Source organism: Ischnura elegans, chromosome 1 (genome assembly GCF_921293095.1).
Source record: "Ischnura elegans chromosome 1, ioIscEleg1.1, whole genome shotgun sequence".
In the NCBI taxonomy this organism is placed as follows: domain Eukaryota; kingdom Metazoa; phylum Arthropoda; class Insecta; order Odonata; family Coenagrionidae; genus Ischnura; species Ischnura elegans.
The window spans coordinates 111369224-111389946 of NC_060246.1; the positions used below are offsets into that span (position 1 = coordinate 111369224).

The 20723-nt window shown below is 37.5% G+C and overlaps 1 protein-coding gene and 1 long non-coding RNA gene across 2 annotated transcripts in view; one reads left to right on the forward strand and one right to left on the reverse strand.

Moving 5' to 3' along the window:
* Positions 1–9620, forward strand: part of LOC124168113 — a 28638-nt gene extending 19018 nt beyond the window's left edge. The window contains exon 3 of the long non-coding RNA XR_006866845.1: positions 9539–9620. This is a non-coding gene — a long non-coding RNA (uncharacterized LOC124168113). The remainder of the gene's footprint in view (positions 1–9538) is intronic.
* The window catches only part of LOC124168103 (glutamate [NMDA] receptor subunit 1-like), a 32889-nt gene extending 12410 nt beyond the window's left edge, over positions 1–20479 (reverse strand). The window contains exons 1-10 of the mRNA XM_046546220.1: positions 20362–20479; positions 16369–16620; positions 13511–13611; positions 11800–11970; positions 9555–9647; positions 8527–8668; positions 7384–7485; positions 6114–6339; positions 3915–4058; positions 3198–3355 (exon numbers count right to left, since the gene is read on the reverse strand). Coding sequence (XP_046402176.1) covers positions 3198–3355; positions 3915–4058; positions 6114–6339; positions 7384–7485; positions 8527–8668; positions 9555–9647; positions 11800–11970; positions 13511–13611; positions 16369–16620; positions 20362–20472 — 1500 coding nt within the window. The 5' untranslated portion in view covers positions 20473–20479. The remainder of the gene's footprint in view (positions 1–3197; positions 3356–3914; positions 4059–6113; positions 6340–7383; positions 7486–8526; positions 8669–9554; positions 9648–11799; positions 11971–13510; positions 13612–16368; positions 16621–20361) is intronic.
* Between the last annotated feature and the right edge of the window lie 244 nt (positions 20480–20723).

Below are 20723 nucleotides of genomic sequence, written 5' to 3' on the forward strand. Positions count from 1 at the left end.
GCGCATAATATCGCAATTTATGAGGACATTATGCCATTTATATGCACATATTATGTACATAATATGCACAAGTTATACCATTGATGTGGCTATATATATGCACATATTATACTCATATATGCCATTTATATGCACCTTTTATGTACATATTATGCACAATTTATACCATGGATGTGGCCTAAAATATATGCGCATATTATGCCCATATATACCATTTATATGCTCCTTTTATGTACATATTATGCACGATTTATACCATTGATGTGGCTATATATATGCACATATTATACCCATATATATATGCACCTTTTATGTACATATTATGCACAATTTATACCATGGATGTGGCCTAAAAAATATATGCGCATATTATACCATTTATATGCTCCTTTTAGGCACGATTTATACCATTGATGTGGCTAAATATACGCACATATTATACCCATATATACCATTAGTATGCACCTTTAGGTACATGTTATGCACATTTTATACCATATCTACGAACCTTTTATGCATATTTTATACCGTTGATGCGTGATAACATGCAGTTGCATAATATTCGAAAATTACATGAATAAAAATTGATTTCTGGAAACGAGGAGAAATTTAATGAATCATTCATGTAGACACAGCATAGGTACATTGCACTAAAACAAGGCACAATCCTTCATCGTTGTATCACAAATATACAAATATTCAGTTAGGAGTCCTATATCATCGCAAATTTGGTTTAAATATCATGTGAATGACATCTAAAGACAAACATTCGCCCTTCCATAATCGTTACTCATGAAATTGCGATTAGAAAGTACAAAGTATGTCACACGAATTCACAATCACAACACTCGCGATGATTCCTTCCATGACATCCGCATGGTTGAACATCTACGGTCTTTTCTTAGCGAATGTATTAAAAATGGTCCAAAATGTGATTCCAAGCCACAAAGAGGTCTTCTAATCGCATAATTATCTCTGTGTTAGTCATAGAGTTGTGGCGAGTAATCACGCAAACGATGTAAGCAAGCCGTTCTTGAAAATGCACTCCGAAACAATAAAGATAATATTGTCATTAATAATCACAAACTAAAATAATTATATGCATATATGATCAAGTACGTGATATCTTCAGGGCGAAAGTGCAGCTCACAACCTGGTTCAGTACTTAAGTGCCAAAACTTCGTCTTTCCTTGGAATAGCCTCCCTTCACTTTTCAAGCTGGGACTCTGACTGAAAAAGTACCGTCATAAGATATACATTTAGGTAATTAAAAAAATTAATTAAAGTACTGGGAATAACACTCAAAATTAGGAGCTGATAATTTCAGATTTGCTTTCTACCCTATGACAAACGACAACGACTCACGTACGTGTACTTACTTTGATTTTAAATGAAGTCCTGTTCTTCATACCATGAAGCTTATTATTCCTTATCGTATATGCGTTACCAGAATAGTACTGTGACATAAAATAGTTCCGTAAACCCATCTTTTCCTCTTTAATATTAGATTTTTCAATAGACGTTCAATTCTCCCAACTACGGCAATATGGCTACGGCAACAACTAACAACAATGAACAACAACACAACGGCCATGGACAACGGCAATATGGCTACCAAGCTGCGTACCTCGCCAGACCGGAATATGCCGGTGTGTAAAATAAAAAAATAATAATAATTGTGGAGTATTCTGCGAACGATACGAAATTGTTAGTGATATATTAAAACATAAGTTTTCACATTTTTTGATACAGAGGATGTATGATCATCGATATTTACGGATACAATCACAGTTTACGGCGGCATAATATTTAAATATAATGTGCATATTATTCGCATATTATGTGCATAATCGACGGAATATTATTTGCATATTATGCCTATCCATTTATGCAACTTTTATACTGAATAGGATTTTTGAGTTTGCTGGGTGGCCGTTAATTAATGATTCTTATAAGAATCATAATTAATGATAAAATGTTACTAACAACGAAATAATATACATACAATGTCAATATTATTAATAGTTTACGGCGGCATAATATTTAAATATAATGTGCATATTATTCGCATATTATGTGCATAATCGACGGAATATTATTTGCATATTATGCCTATCCATTTATGCAACTTTTATACTGAATAGGATTTTTGAGTTTGCTGGGTGGCCGTTAATTAATGATTCTTATAAGAATCATAATTAATGATAAAATGTTACTAACCACGAAATAATATACATACAATGTCAATATTATTAATAGTTTACGGCGGCATAATATTTAAATATAATGTGCATATTATTCGCATATTATGTGCATAATCGACGGAATATTATTTGCATATTATGCCTATCCATTTATGCAACTTTTATACTGAATAGGATTTTTGGGTTTGCTGGGTGGCTGTTGATTTATGATTCTTATATGAATCATAATTAACGATGGGATGTTACTAACAATGTAATAATACACATATTATGTCAATATTATAGTAATAGTTTACGGCGGCATAATATTTAAATATTATGTGCATATTATTTGCATAATATGTGCATAATCGACGGAATATTATTTGCATATTATACCTATCCATTTATGCAACTTTTATACGGTATAAATTTTGAGTGTGCTGTGTGGGTCAGCTCCTGATCTTAATGGGACAGCAAAAAAATAAAGATCTATAGTCTATATGGAGATCCCAATCCTTATTCAATAACTATGGAAGATGGAAATGTTACTATTGTAAGAAATAACCCAAAACATTAATTTAAGAGAGACAAACTGGAGAGGATGGTTTTTTTCAAGTGTTGTCAAGTTCGTATTTTTATGATAAAGATGGTTCTCCCTATAGTCACGAGTGGAATCTGGAGTAAAGCCAAACATGGAGTCATGGTTTTTGCCTAAGGAATTGCAACTTATTATTTCTCTTGGGTGAATAGCTTGATTAGTAATGAACTGCTCATGTTCTTGCGTGCACCTGAGGTATTTTTTGTTTATTGCATAAACTGCACAGTATGTCCTATCAGCATGTTCCTCTGATAGGATGTACAATGACATCCCTCTTTGTCTTTGGTTCCCTTAGAAGTTCCCATCCTCTAAGCAATTTACCTGGGATAGTAAATTACCCAGGATTGTTCAGTACTTTTTTACCATTGAGATAACTGAAAGATTATTTTATCGGATGAAAGTGGTAAACTCACCTTCCTCTCAAGTATTGTGATTCCCTGATATTTGAAGGGCTTACTGAATTCCATGAACTCTGACCGTTCTGGAGTGATAGTTAGTGGCGCAATGATCATGTCAGACCTGTCTGCCACTATCTCTCCAATCATTCCAGTCCATTGCTTTTTATCTCCACCTTATTGCCGTGACGTTCAATGTTTGTGGGGAGAAATATTTAAATGCATTAGTGGTCATTCTTTTTGTTACATCAATATTTCTTTGGCTAACACTTATTTTATTTGCTAGTCTGCAGTGCAATGAATTTGTGAAATAGATGATGAATATGAAAATATTAGTGCTAAGGCTTCCTCATGGTTGACTTGATGATATCTGTATTTTTAGGGCATGCATCTGCTGGGTTTTTTAAAAATACAGTTACGCTGACTACCTTTTTTGCCAAACCGGCTATCCTTCGCTCATCATCCCTCCCACATGAAATCTCCTGATGGGATTGTCAGTGAAACTGTTTTCTAAATGGCCAGTAGATGTGAATGCATTCTCAAAAAAATGAAGACATCAATATGAAAATATCCTTGCAATAGAAGATGGATGATTGCAGAGTTGTGGTCATTCAATATTTTTATGATTGTGATTTTTACTCTGGTGGTAATTGAGTTAATGAATGGGATGGTGTCGTGGTAAGCAGTTCTGTCATCAATCAACAAGAGGGACCAAACCATCTATAATCGACCCACCTGATTTGTTTTTCATGACGTATGAGCCATACTCTCCATCTGGCACCAGTGATAAGCTGTACGTGAAGTTAAGTTTCTTTGAGAGCTCCTTGAGGAGGTCTATGCAGTATCCTTTGCAGCAAAAATGTTCTATCCATACTTCTCCTGAAATCAAATAATTTTGTTTACATATACAACTGTAACTTTTTTTTCAAATTCTAAGATCCAATTGTGGTTACCTATCATAAAGTGTAAAATCAAGAGTGTTTATATAAATTATATTCTCTTTACTATATACATATGTAGTATGATTTTCTATAAATTGTAACTTAAATTAGCAATTGCCGGCTAATTTTGTTGTGAACAATTTTATTCTAACAATGTAATTACTGAGTGCTAGAAGAATGCATGTAGATTTTTGTTGTTAGCCACTATTAATATGATTTATTTTTTTAGAAGCGATCATGCCACGTTAGCAAAAAGTTCAATTGGGTGGTAATAATGGGCTTGTTTATCAATTTTCCTTCATTGTCTGTTGTTCAAGAAATTGAAAAATTAGGAGACCCTTATTTTATGTTTTTAAATCTGTTTCTGACTTCTTGAGCAATTCACAGCAAAAAATTGATTTGACTGGAAAATTTGATGTTGTCACAAGCTCATTGTAAGCATGTCTTTGCTTATCAGCCCCTCCTTGGCATTATAAATTGACCTCACATGGTTCATTATCGTTAACTCTTTTATGAGCAATTTTTTCACTCAACAAAAGGTTCTCCCTGAAGGATTAATCCTAAACTCTAATGATGTCACAGGTTCTGCAAAAAAGCAGCAACTTTGCCTATTCTTACTATGAGAAAATGGATTTTATTTTATCCTTGTGGAAACATACTATCTTCCAACTACCACATCCTTTGGTTTTCCATTCCTGGTCTAAGTAAGTGAGCAACCCAATTGCATAATTGTTGTTAATTTAGATCATTTTGCGAGTGTTCTCCATTCATAAGTTCCTTGTAAATCCTAGCCTTTGGCAACTTTGGGCACAGTTGTGTGCTAATTGCTCATCGAGGGTGGTGCCCGAAAAACTTGAATACATGTCTTCTCTTCTATCTTAAATTGCATTTTAGAAGTCTCACTGTAATTTATGCTGTGATGCTGGATTCATTTCATTATGAACTGCATATATGGACTGGGACTCATGGCTGTAACCCTCTTTCTCCAAAGTGTAATGTGATTGCTTTTATGGTGGCATATTGATGAGTAGGTATTGAGGAAGATTAATTAAGAGTGTGAAAGTATCTTGACTCTTTCAATAGTGAATGCACTATACTAGCAAATTTCATGCATCTGATTTTGGGTTGAGCAGTTAGTGTTTTCCTGTATGGTTTGACTTATCCTTACTTGCTTGTAAGGCTTTGATGCCTTATTCAAAGGATGTTGGCAAACATATGCTAGGTTAGAGCATACACCAGCTGTAATTGTAAAGATATATTTGTTTTCAATCCTATGAAAAGAGAAAGTGCTTGTCATAAGTGGTCTTCTACTCAGATCCAAAATCACTCTTCATTCAAAGAAGTCATTTAATGGAAGGGGTATAAGTTCTGTCGAAAAGAATCTTCCCCACCATTCTCTTGAGAGCCATTCTAAAGAAATGGACAGAATGGATAGCTATTCTTTTGTTTGTAAAAAAAAGAAAATATGAAAGTTGACACTCAGTTTTCATTAGTTTGTGATGTCATTAGAGGTTCTGGTTCATTTACTCATTCTGGGAGATCCCCTCATTGGGCGAAGGAGTTTTGATAGTGTGAAAGATCGCAAGGCTCGTTTAAAAGGCCGAGGAGTTGCTCAGAAGTAGTTATCCACTCACAATCAGCATGAGTTCCTCATCGTCATTTACTAAAGGTTTTAAGCCATTGATTTTCTTCGTCGTCAATAGTTCAAGAAGTAGGCGACGGATGGAAATAAGGAAATACATATATAAATCTTTAGATTTTTCAAGTTCTATCAAAAGTGGCAGTTTTGTAGATAGAACTGTACAAGATGGTGAATGAGCCCACTGTACATTGTAGCCTCTTCCCATATTAGAAAATTGAAGAGGTATTTAAAGTGCAATGTGGAGACTTAAGGAAAAGAGGTGCAGTGGGAGTTGAGGGAATACGTGTATGATTGAGCCTCTCCTATCGATTAGGCTATAGTATGTAAATGGAGGAGGAGCATGGCACTCACCAGACTGTTGCTGTTGGGGTCGTGGGCATGGCACCTCATCTTCAAAGCATGCATTGCCTATCCACTGCATAGAAACCCCATCTCCTCCCCTTTGATCCTTATGCTCCTCATGCCTCAGATTTTTCTCGTGGTCCCAGTTGCTGTTTCCATAAAGGGAACTACCGTCTGTTCCAGTGATTGTCAGTCGGCGCACATAAACAAAAGGGCTCTCTCCTATGGTCACAATCTGGAAGATTAAATGCTTATCTTTGATTTTCAATGGACATACTGACATTATTGCATGTATTTTTGATGAATTTAATCTGCAGGCTGTTCTCTCTCTTGAATACGCAATGCATGTTACTAGGATGCAGCTTCAAATCATATGCCTTTTAAAGTATACCCTTATATACCATATTTGTCTGAATATAGTCCCCCCTTTTTTCCAAAAATTCCCGTGGTAAAAGTAAAGGGGGGACTATATTCGAACCCATTTTTTAATTTTTTTCCTGAAACTCAAGCCTCAAAATTAGGGGGGGGGACTATATTAGGAGAAATACAGCATATTAATGTTCCTATTGGTATCATCAGGCCAAAGACATACATAGTTGTATACATAGGTGTGTCCACAGTGAGTGTTGTGGGTGATGTTGGCTCCCATAAGCAGACTCCAAGGGGTGCAAAAGTAGACGAGAAAATCCAAACAATATACATAGTATAAAATTTTAATGGCAAGTTGAGATGCATAAATCACTGGAAAATATTCATTTAAATAATTTATATTATCTTCATTTGGGCATTGTTTGTGTGTGAGACTAAATTTATTGGGTGGGGCTCATAAGCACTAGAACCCCTCAAAAAATCCTATGTACGCTTATGGTGGTATGCTAGAGCTTATTTTCACCTTTGCCACTGATATCTAGCCCAGTTGTTTGTGTAGTGTTAACTGAAATTAATTGCCATTTTTGGTAATTGCATAAAAGAAAAGGTGAAAAAATAAGAATGCACCTGTGCAGTTCCCTTACCCACTGCAGTACACAGCCTATATTGATATGAGTTTTTCTTCTATGTTTGCTTGCTCCCAATGTATTTAGAAGCAATGCTGCATGGAAACTTTATTTCACCATTTGTGAGGGTCTGTGATCATTGACTTGCAAATCATATTATGTATATTATTCTAGTAATTAACCCATGGTCTATTGGGAATCATTGCTATAGACTAGAATACAAGAGAAATGCTGTGCTTTCATTCAAATCCATGTGTATATGATGTAAGCCTCAGTATACTTACTCTGAGATGACTTGCCATGGCATTTCCTTGAGGTTTCCTCCGCTGATTTCCTGGCCAAATTAATTTTTCTTCATTAATCCACAGTTCCATATCATCCAGGATCTAAAATAAATATGATTCTGTCAATAGACTATGCAGAAGATACCATTTGCTAATAATATTTATAACATTACATATTAAGAGCCTAGGGTATTATGCCCCGTAGGTTCAAAGATTTTATACAAAAAAATGACAATTACCTAATTATTAAAATGGGAATTCTATTAAATGAGCCTTTTGCTGAACCTTCAGAAATTAATGCAACAAAGCAAAGCGTTGAATTGAATACAAATTTCCCTCAATTAAAATCAGTTTAATCATTGAATAAAAAATTTAATGTGAAATATGCTGGTGTAACAATATATAAGCTCTGGAATTATGTATATGCTTACAAATTTGCAAAATATGCTTAAAGCACTGACTGAAATGGTCCAGGAAGGTATTTAAATGGGCTAGGATCTCTGCAGCAGTAGTTTATGATTGGTATTTTAGATGGAGCAGACACTTATGAAGCCTTTTGCACTAAACTTTTCCAAAATATAGAGCAAAAATACATATTTTATAGTGTAGAAAGCTATGATGGCTGATGTGAACAACTAACATTCTGCATTTTTTTATAGTAAATGTTTTAAAATTAAATATTAATAGTTATGAAATTGAAATTATGGACAGGGTGATAGTTTTTAATCGATTTACTATTTAATTCCTAGGATGAAATTTAGCCTGTCTGTGAAAAGATGCAGCGGTAAAGGGTTAGATATACAATGGTTGACATATGGTGCAGGACTAGGGGTTGGCAGGCTAACGGTCTTCTCATATTTGAGATTAAAAACAACAAACAACTGTTACTGTACAAAATATTCTTTTTGTTTTAATATGAAAGTTATTAATAAGAAATTAAATGATTGAGGCTTCGTATTAAAACAAATGTAATGATAAACATATTAAAACTCTTGTCTATTTTTGAAGTGTCTGGAGGGTGGGGGGAGAGCACATGCCCTCCCCTATAACTCTGCCTATGGTGCAGGAGACTTAAATTTGCGTCGCCCAAAAGACTTAAAGTGGGAAGAATATTTGCATTTCATGGTCTTTAGTACCACTTACGGCGGAGTAGCGGTACTGTCCTACGTGAACTTCCCCAGTTCTCTGCAAATTGACCACATCGTATGCGGCATCTCTCCTGTCTCCATTCTCATCAAATGACACCCGTCCTCTCACTCCTTGAATAGACATGTTAACCATTGACCTGGAGAGGTGAGAGTGTGGAAAAAAAAAGAGGTTCAAATCAAACAATGTTCTTCTTTCTCCTCCTCCCAAGGCCTTATAATACGATTGCAACACAGTGAAAGAGTTGAGAAAAACAAAAGACTTAAACCATATGACAAATTGGTTGATTATGTCACGAGCACATGTTGATTGCTTCACTGCTTCTCATCTACACCTTGATGAAGGATAACAATCCTCTCCTTAAATCAGTAGAGGTTTCCATCCATCAAAGGCTCAAAGAACATGAGAGCGATGGACCTTCATTGGTGGGATATATCTATGGTTGCTTAATTTCGCCTTGAATATTAAACAATTTTTAAACATACTTGAGTGTTGGTTATGAGAGGGATATCATCTACCTATTACACACAATGTCATTTCAATAATTAAAAGGTCAAATAATTTGAATAAGGATGATGGTTATAATGCAATCCAAGTTTTGAAAGGATCCCTAACCCCATCCAATGGTCAGGGTCTTCCAGCCCAAATTCAAATCATTGAACATTAGTTCCCCTACTCCAGAGTGAGACATGAATCAGTCAGTACTCATTCTCTTCGTAATTATCCTAGCTGGAGGAGAAGTGAAGTGTTGAGCAAATAAATGATTTGGAAGCAGAGTTTCCCTAAAGGGACACAAGTAATTAATGTCTGTTATGTTTGAATTTTTGTGGATATATCTGTTGTTTTGAAACCAATTTCTTTTTTAATTTATTTGAGGTTCTCAGTAATTCATCCCATCATTGATAATTTTAAGATTATTGCTGTCAGAGCTCATGAGTGAATTACTCATGGGAGGAAAACCTTGGTTGGATTGATAAAGTTAAAAAATCATTTCCGTTTTAACGTCTAGGCTGTAGACTTCTCACCGAAAGAGGCGTGGTCCAGTCTCCTCTGACTCAGCTGACATAAGGCAGTCTTCTGCGATATCTCCATTCCCCAGGGCAGTTGTGAGCACAGACCTTGGGAAAAGAAGAGAGAAGGTATCCATCAGTAAAGCAGAGTACACCATATGCTTGTTAGTTTGCTTCTTAAGGTAATTCATATGTATTAAGGGTTGAAATGTTTAAATGTGATGCATAACTGTATTTGCTAATGGGGTCATTCACTCAAATCAGAAATTGCAATGAAGTGGTGTCATGAAGTATCTGTAAAATACATATCACTTAATTTTTCAAACTCTATCACAATCAACAATGAAATAAAATTGTTGACCAAGTCCATTCAGTACCTCAATCCAGAGGGGTTGGTTTGAATCGGTAGGGGCAGAGTCCTCCCCAAACTAAGCTGCAGGAACATGAATTTCAGTTATTCTAGGTAGGGGGTCAGTTCCTTTCCTTGGCCCACTTTGTACTTCAAAGAGTTTTGTCCTTAGGCTTCACCGAGGACTCTTGAGTCAGCAGCCATCCTCTCTATCTCCTTGGCAGTGTGATAACTGTCTTGTTGTCATAATATTTTTGTCTCCCTCATTTATGATAATGCAAATTTACTCCAGGTAATTATACGAGGGGGTATTGAAAAGTAAGGTCTCCTATTATTTTAAAAATGGAAAATCAATTTATTCTATAGTTTGCATGCATCATTGGAAAGCCTGAGTATTAAGCTATTTTTCTGCATAGTCGCCTTGATGAAAATTTATTTTTTTCACCCTTGTAACCAGCTTTTTAATACCAGTATCGTACCACTCTTCTGGTTGAATCGGAGTTTTTTTGAAAGCGGGAAAAAGGTGGTGGCCGCTCGGGGTAACTTTCGGGCTGTAAGGCCTGTGGTTGATGATATCCCAACCGAATTCATAGAGCCGGGCGATCTTTTGACGTGACACATGCGGACGCGCCTTTTCTTGTTGTCATCGGTGAGCTGCTTAAGGACCCGCCTGGTGGACATCTTGTTGTAACCGAGGACCTTCAACATATTATTTTGCACAGAGAAGTAGCCACACTCTTTTTTAAGATCTTCTTTAATCTCATGAAGGGTTATTCTTGGGTTATTGCACACCATCTCGTCAATTCAAGCCGCCGTTGATTCGGGCAAACTTGGCCTACTCGACCGTTGCTCATCATGGACGTTTTACCATCCATCAGAACACTCCCGGCACCATTTTCCCAACGTTTCGATACGCATACACTTCTCAACGTACACTTCCACTAACTGGTGACGAATTTCTATGGGAGAAAACATTTTTGCCTTCAAAAATCGAATAACAGAGTATAGTTCGCACCTGGCAGGCGAGCCAAGTGGGAGTTCCATCCTAAATCACTGAACGCAGCGACTGAGCAGCCTAAGGTCTCGTGGCTTTATGGTTCTAAACTTTGACAAAGGAACCAAGGAATGCTGTGCTGTAGTCAAATTTTGTCTAGTGACTCGCATTCGGAAATAGCTTCGTTGGAGACCTTACTTTTCAATACACCCTCTTAGCAACTTATCAATCCCTGATTCTGACATGAGTGAAGTGAATAGCTTTGGAGAGTAAGGAGCACATATTTCTATGTGCAATTTTGAATCTATACTATTACAAATGTATAATGTAGATTTCTGCATCCATTCACTCACTTTGTGGACATTTAAGTCTTACGCAAGCACTCCTGGGGAGAGGTGAGTGAATGAGTTTGCTAAAAAGTAGGATTGGGAGTCATATCATTGCTTTCTTATGACAGAGGTGAAGAAAGGAGGAGTGGTTGAGTAAAGCATTCATTTGGTTTTACGTTCTTAGTAAATTTTTTCTATGATACACAGAATTACAAAATTGTGCTTGGCATTACATTTACTACCTAATGATAATTTTTTAAATTATTTTTTCTTTAATTTTATTTTATAATTTCATATTTGATTTACTAATATGTATCACCAATGTTACTTTGCACACTTTTTTATAAATTATGTGACAAGGCAAAAAAAAAACACTTCAAAAATAATGTAAAATATTTGGGCTATTTATGTATGGCAAGCATTAAACATCAAAAAATCCTATGTAAGCAAGTGGGAGGATGCTTTCTTCACGTGCTTATTTTTGCTTGTATAGGGGAGGAGTTAAAAATGGTCAAAATTGTTCTTATGTAACATTTGAACGCTCTTTCATTGAGAGATTAGAATGAGAAGAGGGATTCAGTTGCTTACACTGCATCGGTGAGGTAGTAACTTTCCTCTGTGGCTCCTACTAGCCTGAGTCCAAGTGCCCCCACAGGAACATTCTTGGCACCAAGGGCGCTTTCTGACACCAGCCACACCACCCCTTCAGCCGTGGTCAGCTGGGCAGCGTCTTGGAATATGACTTCGGCATCGGCCTGACTGAGGGTTAAGGGAGGGGAAAGGTTACATTTTCCAAGGATAAATTCTCCCAAACAAGGATTAGGTTTATAAATAGGGGAGAATGGGACACATTTGCATGGATTAAGGTTATTTGCATGGATTAGGCTTTTAATTTTTGTATTTTTCCTCCATAAATTTCCAAAACAGAAATTTCCATAAAATACAGAGCCATTTTTAGCATTTTCAACTTAGCCTAATTTAGTTTTTAATTTCAACCCAAAAATTTACTCATCTTTATGCTTGATTTGACTTTGGCATGTGAAGTAGGTATTAAGTCTGACACATCAGTTGGAAAGAATGAAAATCAATTGTTAAATAGCTAGATCTAAAACAATCAAACTCCCATGCAAGTGTAAAATTAGGGTAAATTTGTGCATGTGAGAGTTATCTGTTAACTGTCGAAAAAATAAATTGTGTTCTGGTTTTTCACTTGAGCACTTCTACTGTAAAGATATTCGAACTCTGCCACAGTGATTGGCAAAAATGGTAGCTAGCAATGCACAATGCATACTTAGAATGATTCTTTTACTATCATTTTTAAACAATTAATTTGTATTTTCATTTTAAAAACAGCAAGAACTTAGTTGCGCACATACAGTAAAACCTATATGTGGTGAACCTCTTTAGATCACAAACCACCTCCTCCACCCCTTCAGATTTACATGTAAATTTATTGGTAAACCTCTACATAGTGAACCTCTTTATCTTATAAAACCTCCACTTATCATACCAAGGAGATACACCCGAGATGGCCTAACTACCTCTGCTAATCATACCGAGACAACTGGAGACCATTAATGCAGTCCCGATTATGTACATGGTATGACATCGATAAATGTTTCACCCTTATTTTTTTCTTATACACCTTTAATAAGCTGTAATTTTCACGTTAATCATTAGTTATGGCCATGTTGTTCCATATGAGAGCATACCTAACAGTAAATAAGAAAAAGATATCCAACTATCCTAATCATTTTAAGTGACTGTTGAATTAAGAGAGATCACATTGTTTTCTCTCAAATCATGGTAAAAATCATGCGATAGCGCTCGCATTCTGTTATTATGAAATAATAAATATACATTCACAAATGCATGGATGTTTGTTTAAACACATAAATACAATGGTTTAAAAGACCGTAGTGCCTTTCATTTCCAAAGGATATGAAAAAATCACTGAAACCTCTCTATAGTGAACCTCCATACATCAAATTGCCCAAATTTTGGTCCCCTCCATTATGATGTAAAGAAGTTTTATTGTAATATGTATTTACATTTTTGGCTGAAAAATGTGTGTGACACTTATTTTATGGCCATACAATTATGATGCCTTTTTTTAGCTCTTGCTCAATTTTGTGTAATATTTTTAGTTATACTTTTCTTTTATTTGACATAAATTCTAAATGTTGCATACAGTATACTTCTGTTGCTTTTAGGGTTAAATAGTCTGTTCTAAATAAAATCCATTCCTTTCTGCATAGGATTCTCGTGTATCAACCTTTTGTAAGTAAATTTTACTTACCTCGAGTACAAGATGTACACCTTGGCTGGTGAGCCCTTTAATCCCCTCAGTTCTCCTTCCAATGAATTCAGCCCTGGCTGAAACTCAATCACTGCTTTTGTCTTTCCATCCCATACGACATAGCAGAGAAGGGTAGAAAAAAGATCATTCAATTTCTTATATTTCATGTCATACATTTGATACCTTGATTGTAAATAACTATTTTCTAACCAGTAAATTGTAACAGTTAAGCATGCAGGAAAATTGCAGGAATATTATTTACAATTTTTGACAAAATATTTTATGAGAGAATTGGGAGGAAGAAAGTCTTGAAAAAAAGTCTGGGTCTTTGAGTTAAAAGTTAACTAAAATCTTTGGCCTGTAGGTTTCCAAGGAAGTAGATTGGCTTCATATTCAAAAGCATCCCATCTCGGACTATATTTTTCTCTTTAGCTGTACATATTACCCACTCTCTTGAAGCCTATTCTCATTTATTCATTTATTTCATCACTTCTTGGCTGCTTATCCCTCCTTAATATAATTATATCGTGGCCTAAAATATTCCTCCCCTCAATGGATGGTTTGTTTACACCATTACTTTCTTTCAATTGATGACATCTTTCCTCATCTATTTTATGCTTCAAGAGAAAATATTTCTGTGTGGAATACGTCAATTTAAATGGGGTATCAGAGTTTGTGTTGTGAGATGCATAAATTCAATTACATAGTAAGTGTTTGGGGGGTCAGTTTAAAAATTGATGACCAGGCCCATGCTGGCCCGCAGGGACACCATGACATACTAACCTGGTGCGCCCTCCAGCTTGGAAATCTTTAGCACCCTGCTGTTCCGAAACTGACTAATTTTACTGTCAGAATACCAACATTGAGCAGTTAACTTTATTTTCAGTGATTTATAATTTAACAGAATAATTAGCACCGTCTTGAGAAAACAAAACAATAATAAAAATAAAAATAATCCATTCTCGATAATTCCAGTACTTCCCCCTGCATGGTGATGATGCCAAGGCCGTCCACTGCCCTAAGATGGGGTCCAGCATGGGCATGTTGATGACCATATTTTAATTATGAAAATATCTATTTATTGTCATATTTGCATCTAAATTTCTTCCATGATTGGTAATGATTTTTTCAACTTTTTGTACCTTATGCCATCTGATAACGTCCTTCCCTCACCTAGAAAGCATTTAATTTTCTCTGCGTTTTAATTTTCTTCATTTAAGCAGCTTCATTAGATAGTTAACGAATGTTTTACCTGCTTTTTTAGTTTATCTTTCTTTGTCTGCTTTATATTTTGTTGTATCGACAGTTCAATATTATTTTTTTTTTCATTTTCGCGCAAGCATACTTGACAATGTCCACCAATTTTCATTTAATTTTGATTGTGGTATAGCTTGGAAAATAATTAGGCCTGTGTTTTTCTGTTTTTCGGTCGGTCAGCTACTTCTCGACCTGTTTCCTCCGAAAAATTCACATCCTTAACCCTTTCGCGTATAAGTTGATGACCTCACGAATTTCTGCCGAGTGGGCAACCGCTCTCCCGCTGCTCCTCGACCTTGCTCGTTGGTCTCACGTGGTCTGTTATTGTTTTCACCAGTCAGGGATTTTATCCACAAGTCTGCGGCTTACCCGGTACGAGTTGATGAGCTGGGACACCAATGACATCAGTGACTCATGAAAAGGGGGCAGCGGCATTACAGGTTTTTATTTTTTTAATTTAAAAATAGGAGAGATTGGCTGAGCGAGGACGGCTTTTATCGCCGTAACTTAACTATCCCTTTCATCTATCTACGAAAAATGGTAGGATTTTTCTTCCTCATAGGAACATATTTCTTTTTTATAGAAACATTAAATTATGGTTTCGCTGGTAGTAGGACCCGCCCGCCTCTGTGACGGTGCGGGATTCCCCTTCCCTTCCAACCCTGTCCTATCCCAGGAGGCGTCATCGGGCTCCTATCGTGGCGGTGCCTCCCTCTTTTTTCCCGCCTTGTCCTCCCCCTTCTGCGGTGCAGAGGTGATAAGCTTATAGCATCAGACTTCGACCCGGAAGTGTAACCCCACGAGCCCGCCCTAGGGCTTCGTATCCATTTTCATATCCATCCACTTCGTATCCCTTTCATCTACCAAATTCTTTTTGCAAATAGGGTGGTTTCCTATTATTTTTTATTGCCTAAATCGAAATATTATTAGTCCTGGAGCACGTATTTCAGGCTTTTAGATTTTTAAATGACGATATCTATTTTTCGCGATTAAATGAAAAGTGAAAATTTTCAAGCGCCCGAAAACGCGACGGCTAAGTATGAATGATGGGAAAACTCCGTGTGACGTCGTTCTGGTTCCCACTGCCGCTAGTGAGATGACCTGGGGGCAAGGCTTTGAGCGCTAATACGACGCAGGATGCTAGCAGGTAGCGCTTGGCTTAAATAAGGATTATTAATACCTTATCAAACGAAGAAAACTCTCCGACCTTAGGCAGTTTTAATAGGTGATTATTAAGACATGTTTCCCTGAGCTCTGTGCCTCATGCATGCATTGGTAATCTCAGACGATGTAAAACTCTTATCTACTCTTATAGAAACTAGGTCCCTGTGACGTCACGTGGAGTGGCATCGCATGGGCGCCAATCTGGCCTTTTTCAAATGAGGATAAAAATGACCATTGCCATTCGTCTAAACTGGTATGTCTAAAACCAAACAATTTGTATATTATGAATACGCTAATGGTGGGTAATGAATCGCAATCAATGCCTTTCGTTTTCTTTAATGAAGGAAACCACCCTATTGCAAATGCCCAATCTGGATGAACAATCCCGTGCGGGCAGGGCTGTCACTTCTGAGGCGTCCCCTGATGGCTGGGTGTACCTGCAACTGTCCGTCTGCGTCTTCGAGGCCTGTCCATGGGTCTGGTGGGTGCCGGCGGTGCGTGGTGGGGCAAGGGCTGGCGGTGGCCGCCTGGAACCGCCCGAGGGCCGCCCTGCCCTCCGGATCCGCCGAGTGGATGAAGACGATCCGTGGCGGAGTGGAGCGCCACTGCAGGCGACACAGAAGCCTCACCCACACGTCTGCCTGATGGGAGTTTGGCGGCACGACGCGCAGGAACGATGGGAAGACTCCCTGATGACAAGGAAAGACATTAAACGTGATTTTTGTGGTGTCTGGCTCTCAGAGAACGCATTCAATAGCACGCACGAGAGCAAGATCTCACACATCTGCATACTACCAACGCCACTTAAAGTAAACTTGTACTTACTACCACATTTACTTTAGGTGGCGTTGATACTACTTTCCTTACCACGCCTCAATAGGCGTGTGACGGAGGTGTTAGGACATCAGCCGCTTACAAATAAAAAGGAAATGCTCTAACGAAGCTCCGCCCAACATTTATTAAAGTAAGTTATTGTTCGAGGGGAAAACCAATTTTCAACCTTACCGTCAGGCTAAATATCGTTCTTAATTTATCATATCTGTCGGACCTAAAAATATGATGGGATGTTCTCTCTGTCGCCCTGAAAGATGTCTTTTCTCAATTGCTCGAGCAATCTAAGCCTAGCGCCCAGCCTCCGAGTCCTACGTGATCCTGCACCCACCAACCTCCCCTTCGTTCCGATGGAGAAACTCATTGGGTGACGATTTACGATTCGGTTTGACTGTTTTATTGCAAAATATGCCATGTTGTGATTATAAAATATTGTAATTTTTGGTTTATTTATGAGATTTATGGATTAGCTTTGACGATTGAAATTAATGTTTAAACTTAAAATTTCATAGGTAGCACCAGCTATGCGGTAGGTGAATCATTTATAATCATGGAAACGAACATTCAAATCTCCCGAAAATAAACCACATCACGCGGTACATGTCCCTCTTGTATTCATGTCCTCTGAGGTGTGACCTGGAGCGTTTCGCTTGTCATCGAAAGCTAGCGGATGCAATAGAGCTTGGTTGAAACAGGTCAGGGTAGTCAGGGACGTGCTTTGAAATAGGCTAGGAAAATACTAGGCTATCTCATCCATTGCGTCAGGTAAATTCTATGTCATGACCATCATAGAATCAAAATAACCACCGAAATAATGGCTGCCTGAGGGATTTCTTCAATGATACAGAGATGTAAATTTACCTATGGGAATGTATTGAGTAATCCCATAGATAATCATTTTAATAGTTCTTATTTCCTACTATAATACTGCGATTTGTATGTATTTCCCGGATAAAATTGAATTGCATTTAAAATAGATTGTTATTGACTGAGTGAAGCGAAAATGTTATGTAATGATCAAAAGAAAAATGCCAGAAAGTCAGGGGGAATGAAGATATTTGCCAGGGAAAAGCTAGGGAATATAGAGGGAATTTGATTTCGTACGTCTTGTAAAAAAACCTTACAGTGTTTATAGTGTGTGGTCCACGGCGTTGTACGTTCGCCTGATGATCAAAGGATACTGGGGGTTCAAATCGGAATGAACCCTGTGGAAACCCTGTGAGAAACATGTTGCGAAGTGGCCCAGGGAAATCATCTGGTTAAGTGACATAATAGTAACTTCGTCTACAGTGAGCTCTCTTCTTTCTAGTCCAACCAACCTTCAGATTCAGAAGTACTGAGTGCGAAAAAACGACTATGTAAGTTCACTTATACATACCCATTCGTTTTTAGCATAATTAGAACTAGAATGTATAAATCAGTGAAGAAATTGTATTTAAACCAATTTTTTCAAACCCACCGTCGTATAATATTTTATCTGCAACGTCTTCGTAATTTGTACTCAATTATCATGTAAATATTTTTCATGACTTCCCAAATCTGAGAAAAAATGGCAGAAATAATAAAAATTAGTGCGGCGTGAGATTTGGCGCTTATCCTGAAGAATATGCAATCACATACTATGGGGTAATGCAATTTGCATAAGTTTTCAGGTGTATGTAAGTTTCTTTCTTGGATTTCTTTCCTGCGGTAACCGTACGGCGCGGATGTGTTGTAATGTATAATGTTTGTGATTAATATTAGCGATTTCACATATTATGATATCTTTACGAAACCATGGCATTTGTTGAACGAATGAGAGGCAATAAGGAAAAATATTTTCTCCACACGCCGGAAGTTAGTCCTTTATGGAGTAATTTGTATTTTATTTTGTATTGTCGTCTTTTTTAAATTTTAGAGCTATATGCATTTGTTTGCCATGGATTATGAATTATTGCATAAACAAGTGACGTGGTTTACAGTCGCGCGCTTGGTTGCAAACTTCCTAACACCGAAGTGAGAAATTTGCTGCCAAACAATTATTCTATCTGACCGAGAAGCGAACCATTATAAATTGAATGGATGAGGCAGATACTTTGTGGAGATCCATTGTTAGATACGAAGTGAAACACTTTGCCCTTTCCACATAAAAATGTATTAAACTTACTTCGACATGTTTCGCTGCACTGCAGCATTATCAAGACTAAACCAAGAAATTAACCATACCGATAGAAATACAAAATTACAAACTCTCAAACAAATGAGAAGGTGGGGGTGGAAATTCTAATTTGTTTGGGAGTGTGTAATTTTGTTTTTACGAGCGTGATGCGCCCGCTCCCAGCGGGCTTCCCCCGCTCTTTTCAATGCAGGTCCATAGAGGGATAGACGCGTTTCTAATTTTAAAATGTAGAAAAAAAGGCAGGGTCTTATGTACAAATTTAATTGGAATGTTCATGTACAAATTGAGGTCAGAGGACCTCTTTAAACACAACATTGGAAGTAATTACGCTATCCTCTGTTAATACTTGTTTAGCGTTTTCCTTAATATTTACAAAAATATTTTGAAATGATCTTACCCTAGAGAATGATACATAAAGTTGGCCATGAGAGAATACAGGGTCAGGCAGGAATAAGCCAGCTCTTTGCAAAGTCTGACCCTGAGCCTTGTTAATAGTCATCGCATAGGAAACCTTAATGGGAAATTGTCTGCGAGTCAAATTAAAAGGCATGGTGGGATCCAACGGCGTTAACTGTATTCTTGGGATGAGGACAATCTTGCCGGAATCGATTATTATTTTTTATCGATTATTATTATTTTTTAAACCAATTTTAGGAAACAATAGCAATATTTCGGTAGTAAGATATGCCGTCGCATTTTCTCTGATAAATTCTGTGCATTTTGGTACCTCATTTGTAGAGTTTGGTTGCGTATAAGTTGAGAAAAAGGTATCTATACAGTAGAAATAATATAGAGGATATTGGTACAGTTGATTTCTTGGTTTAGTCTTGATGCAGTGCAGCGAAACATGTCGACAGTAGTTAAATAAATTTTTATGTGGAAAGTGCAAAGTGTTTCACTTCATTTCTCCGAACCATTAAACAAATTTAAATCAGGAAATCCGTGTTCGAGTCTCGAACAAGTCAAAAAATTATAGTATAGTTTATTCCTTTGTTCCTTATGCTATGGTTTTATCAATCTTCAACCACACGGTCGTTCGTTGCCCTGCGACCAACTCAGAGCGCTGAGCTTCAGCGAAACGTGACTGTTTCTTTCCCATACACGTGTTCGCCAACGTTGGACGCCATTGGTCGATCAGCATTTCAGCGCGTGGACCATTGCAACAATCGACTAACGTGGACTGGCCACCATGCTGGACAAGATGTGTTACCTCGTCAATGTCTGGACTCTCGGCTTTTCCCAGAATAGGATGCGATGATTCCTTTAAAATTCTTTCAAGATGGCAGCGGAGATATGTTCTACACGAAAAATTTAATCGTCATTCAAAGGTATTGGTGAGGGATGAGAGGCGAAAATCGCGAAGAATCTATGAAGGCGCGAGAAGCCGTAACTTGTGATTTCTGGGCGACCCTTTAGGGTGTTTGTTGCGTGGGAAGCTCACCTTGTCGGAGAGGGCCGATTGCCGTGAGGAGATGCCGATGATAGGAAGACGGGCGCCGAACGCGTAGGCGATGGCCGTAGGAGACACGAGATCGGATCCCGATTCGGACATGACGATGGCGCAAACCTGCAGGAGAGAAAAGGAACTATGTACTCAGTTGGAGACCATTGCCAGTGTCAGTAACACTTCCGAACCTCAAATAATATCAGTTGCCATGGACGAAATTCCCATATACCGGAGCAGTGGTGTAACTAGGAATATGCTTTGGGGGGGAGGGCCGACTCACCCACTAACCCCCCTTTTAGGAAAATTTTGGAAAAATGACGTGCCTGCAAAGACATTTTACATAATTTTAGCACTTA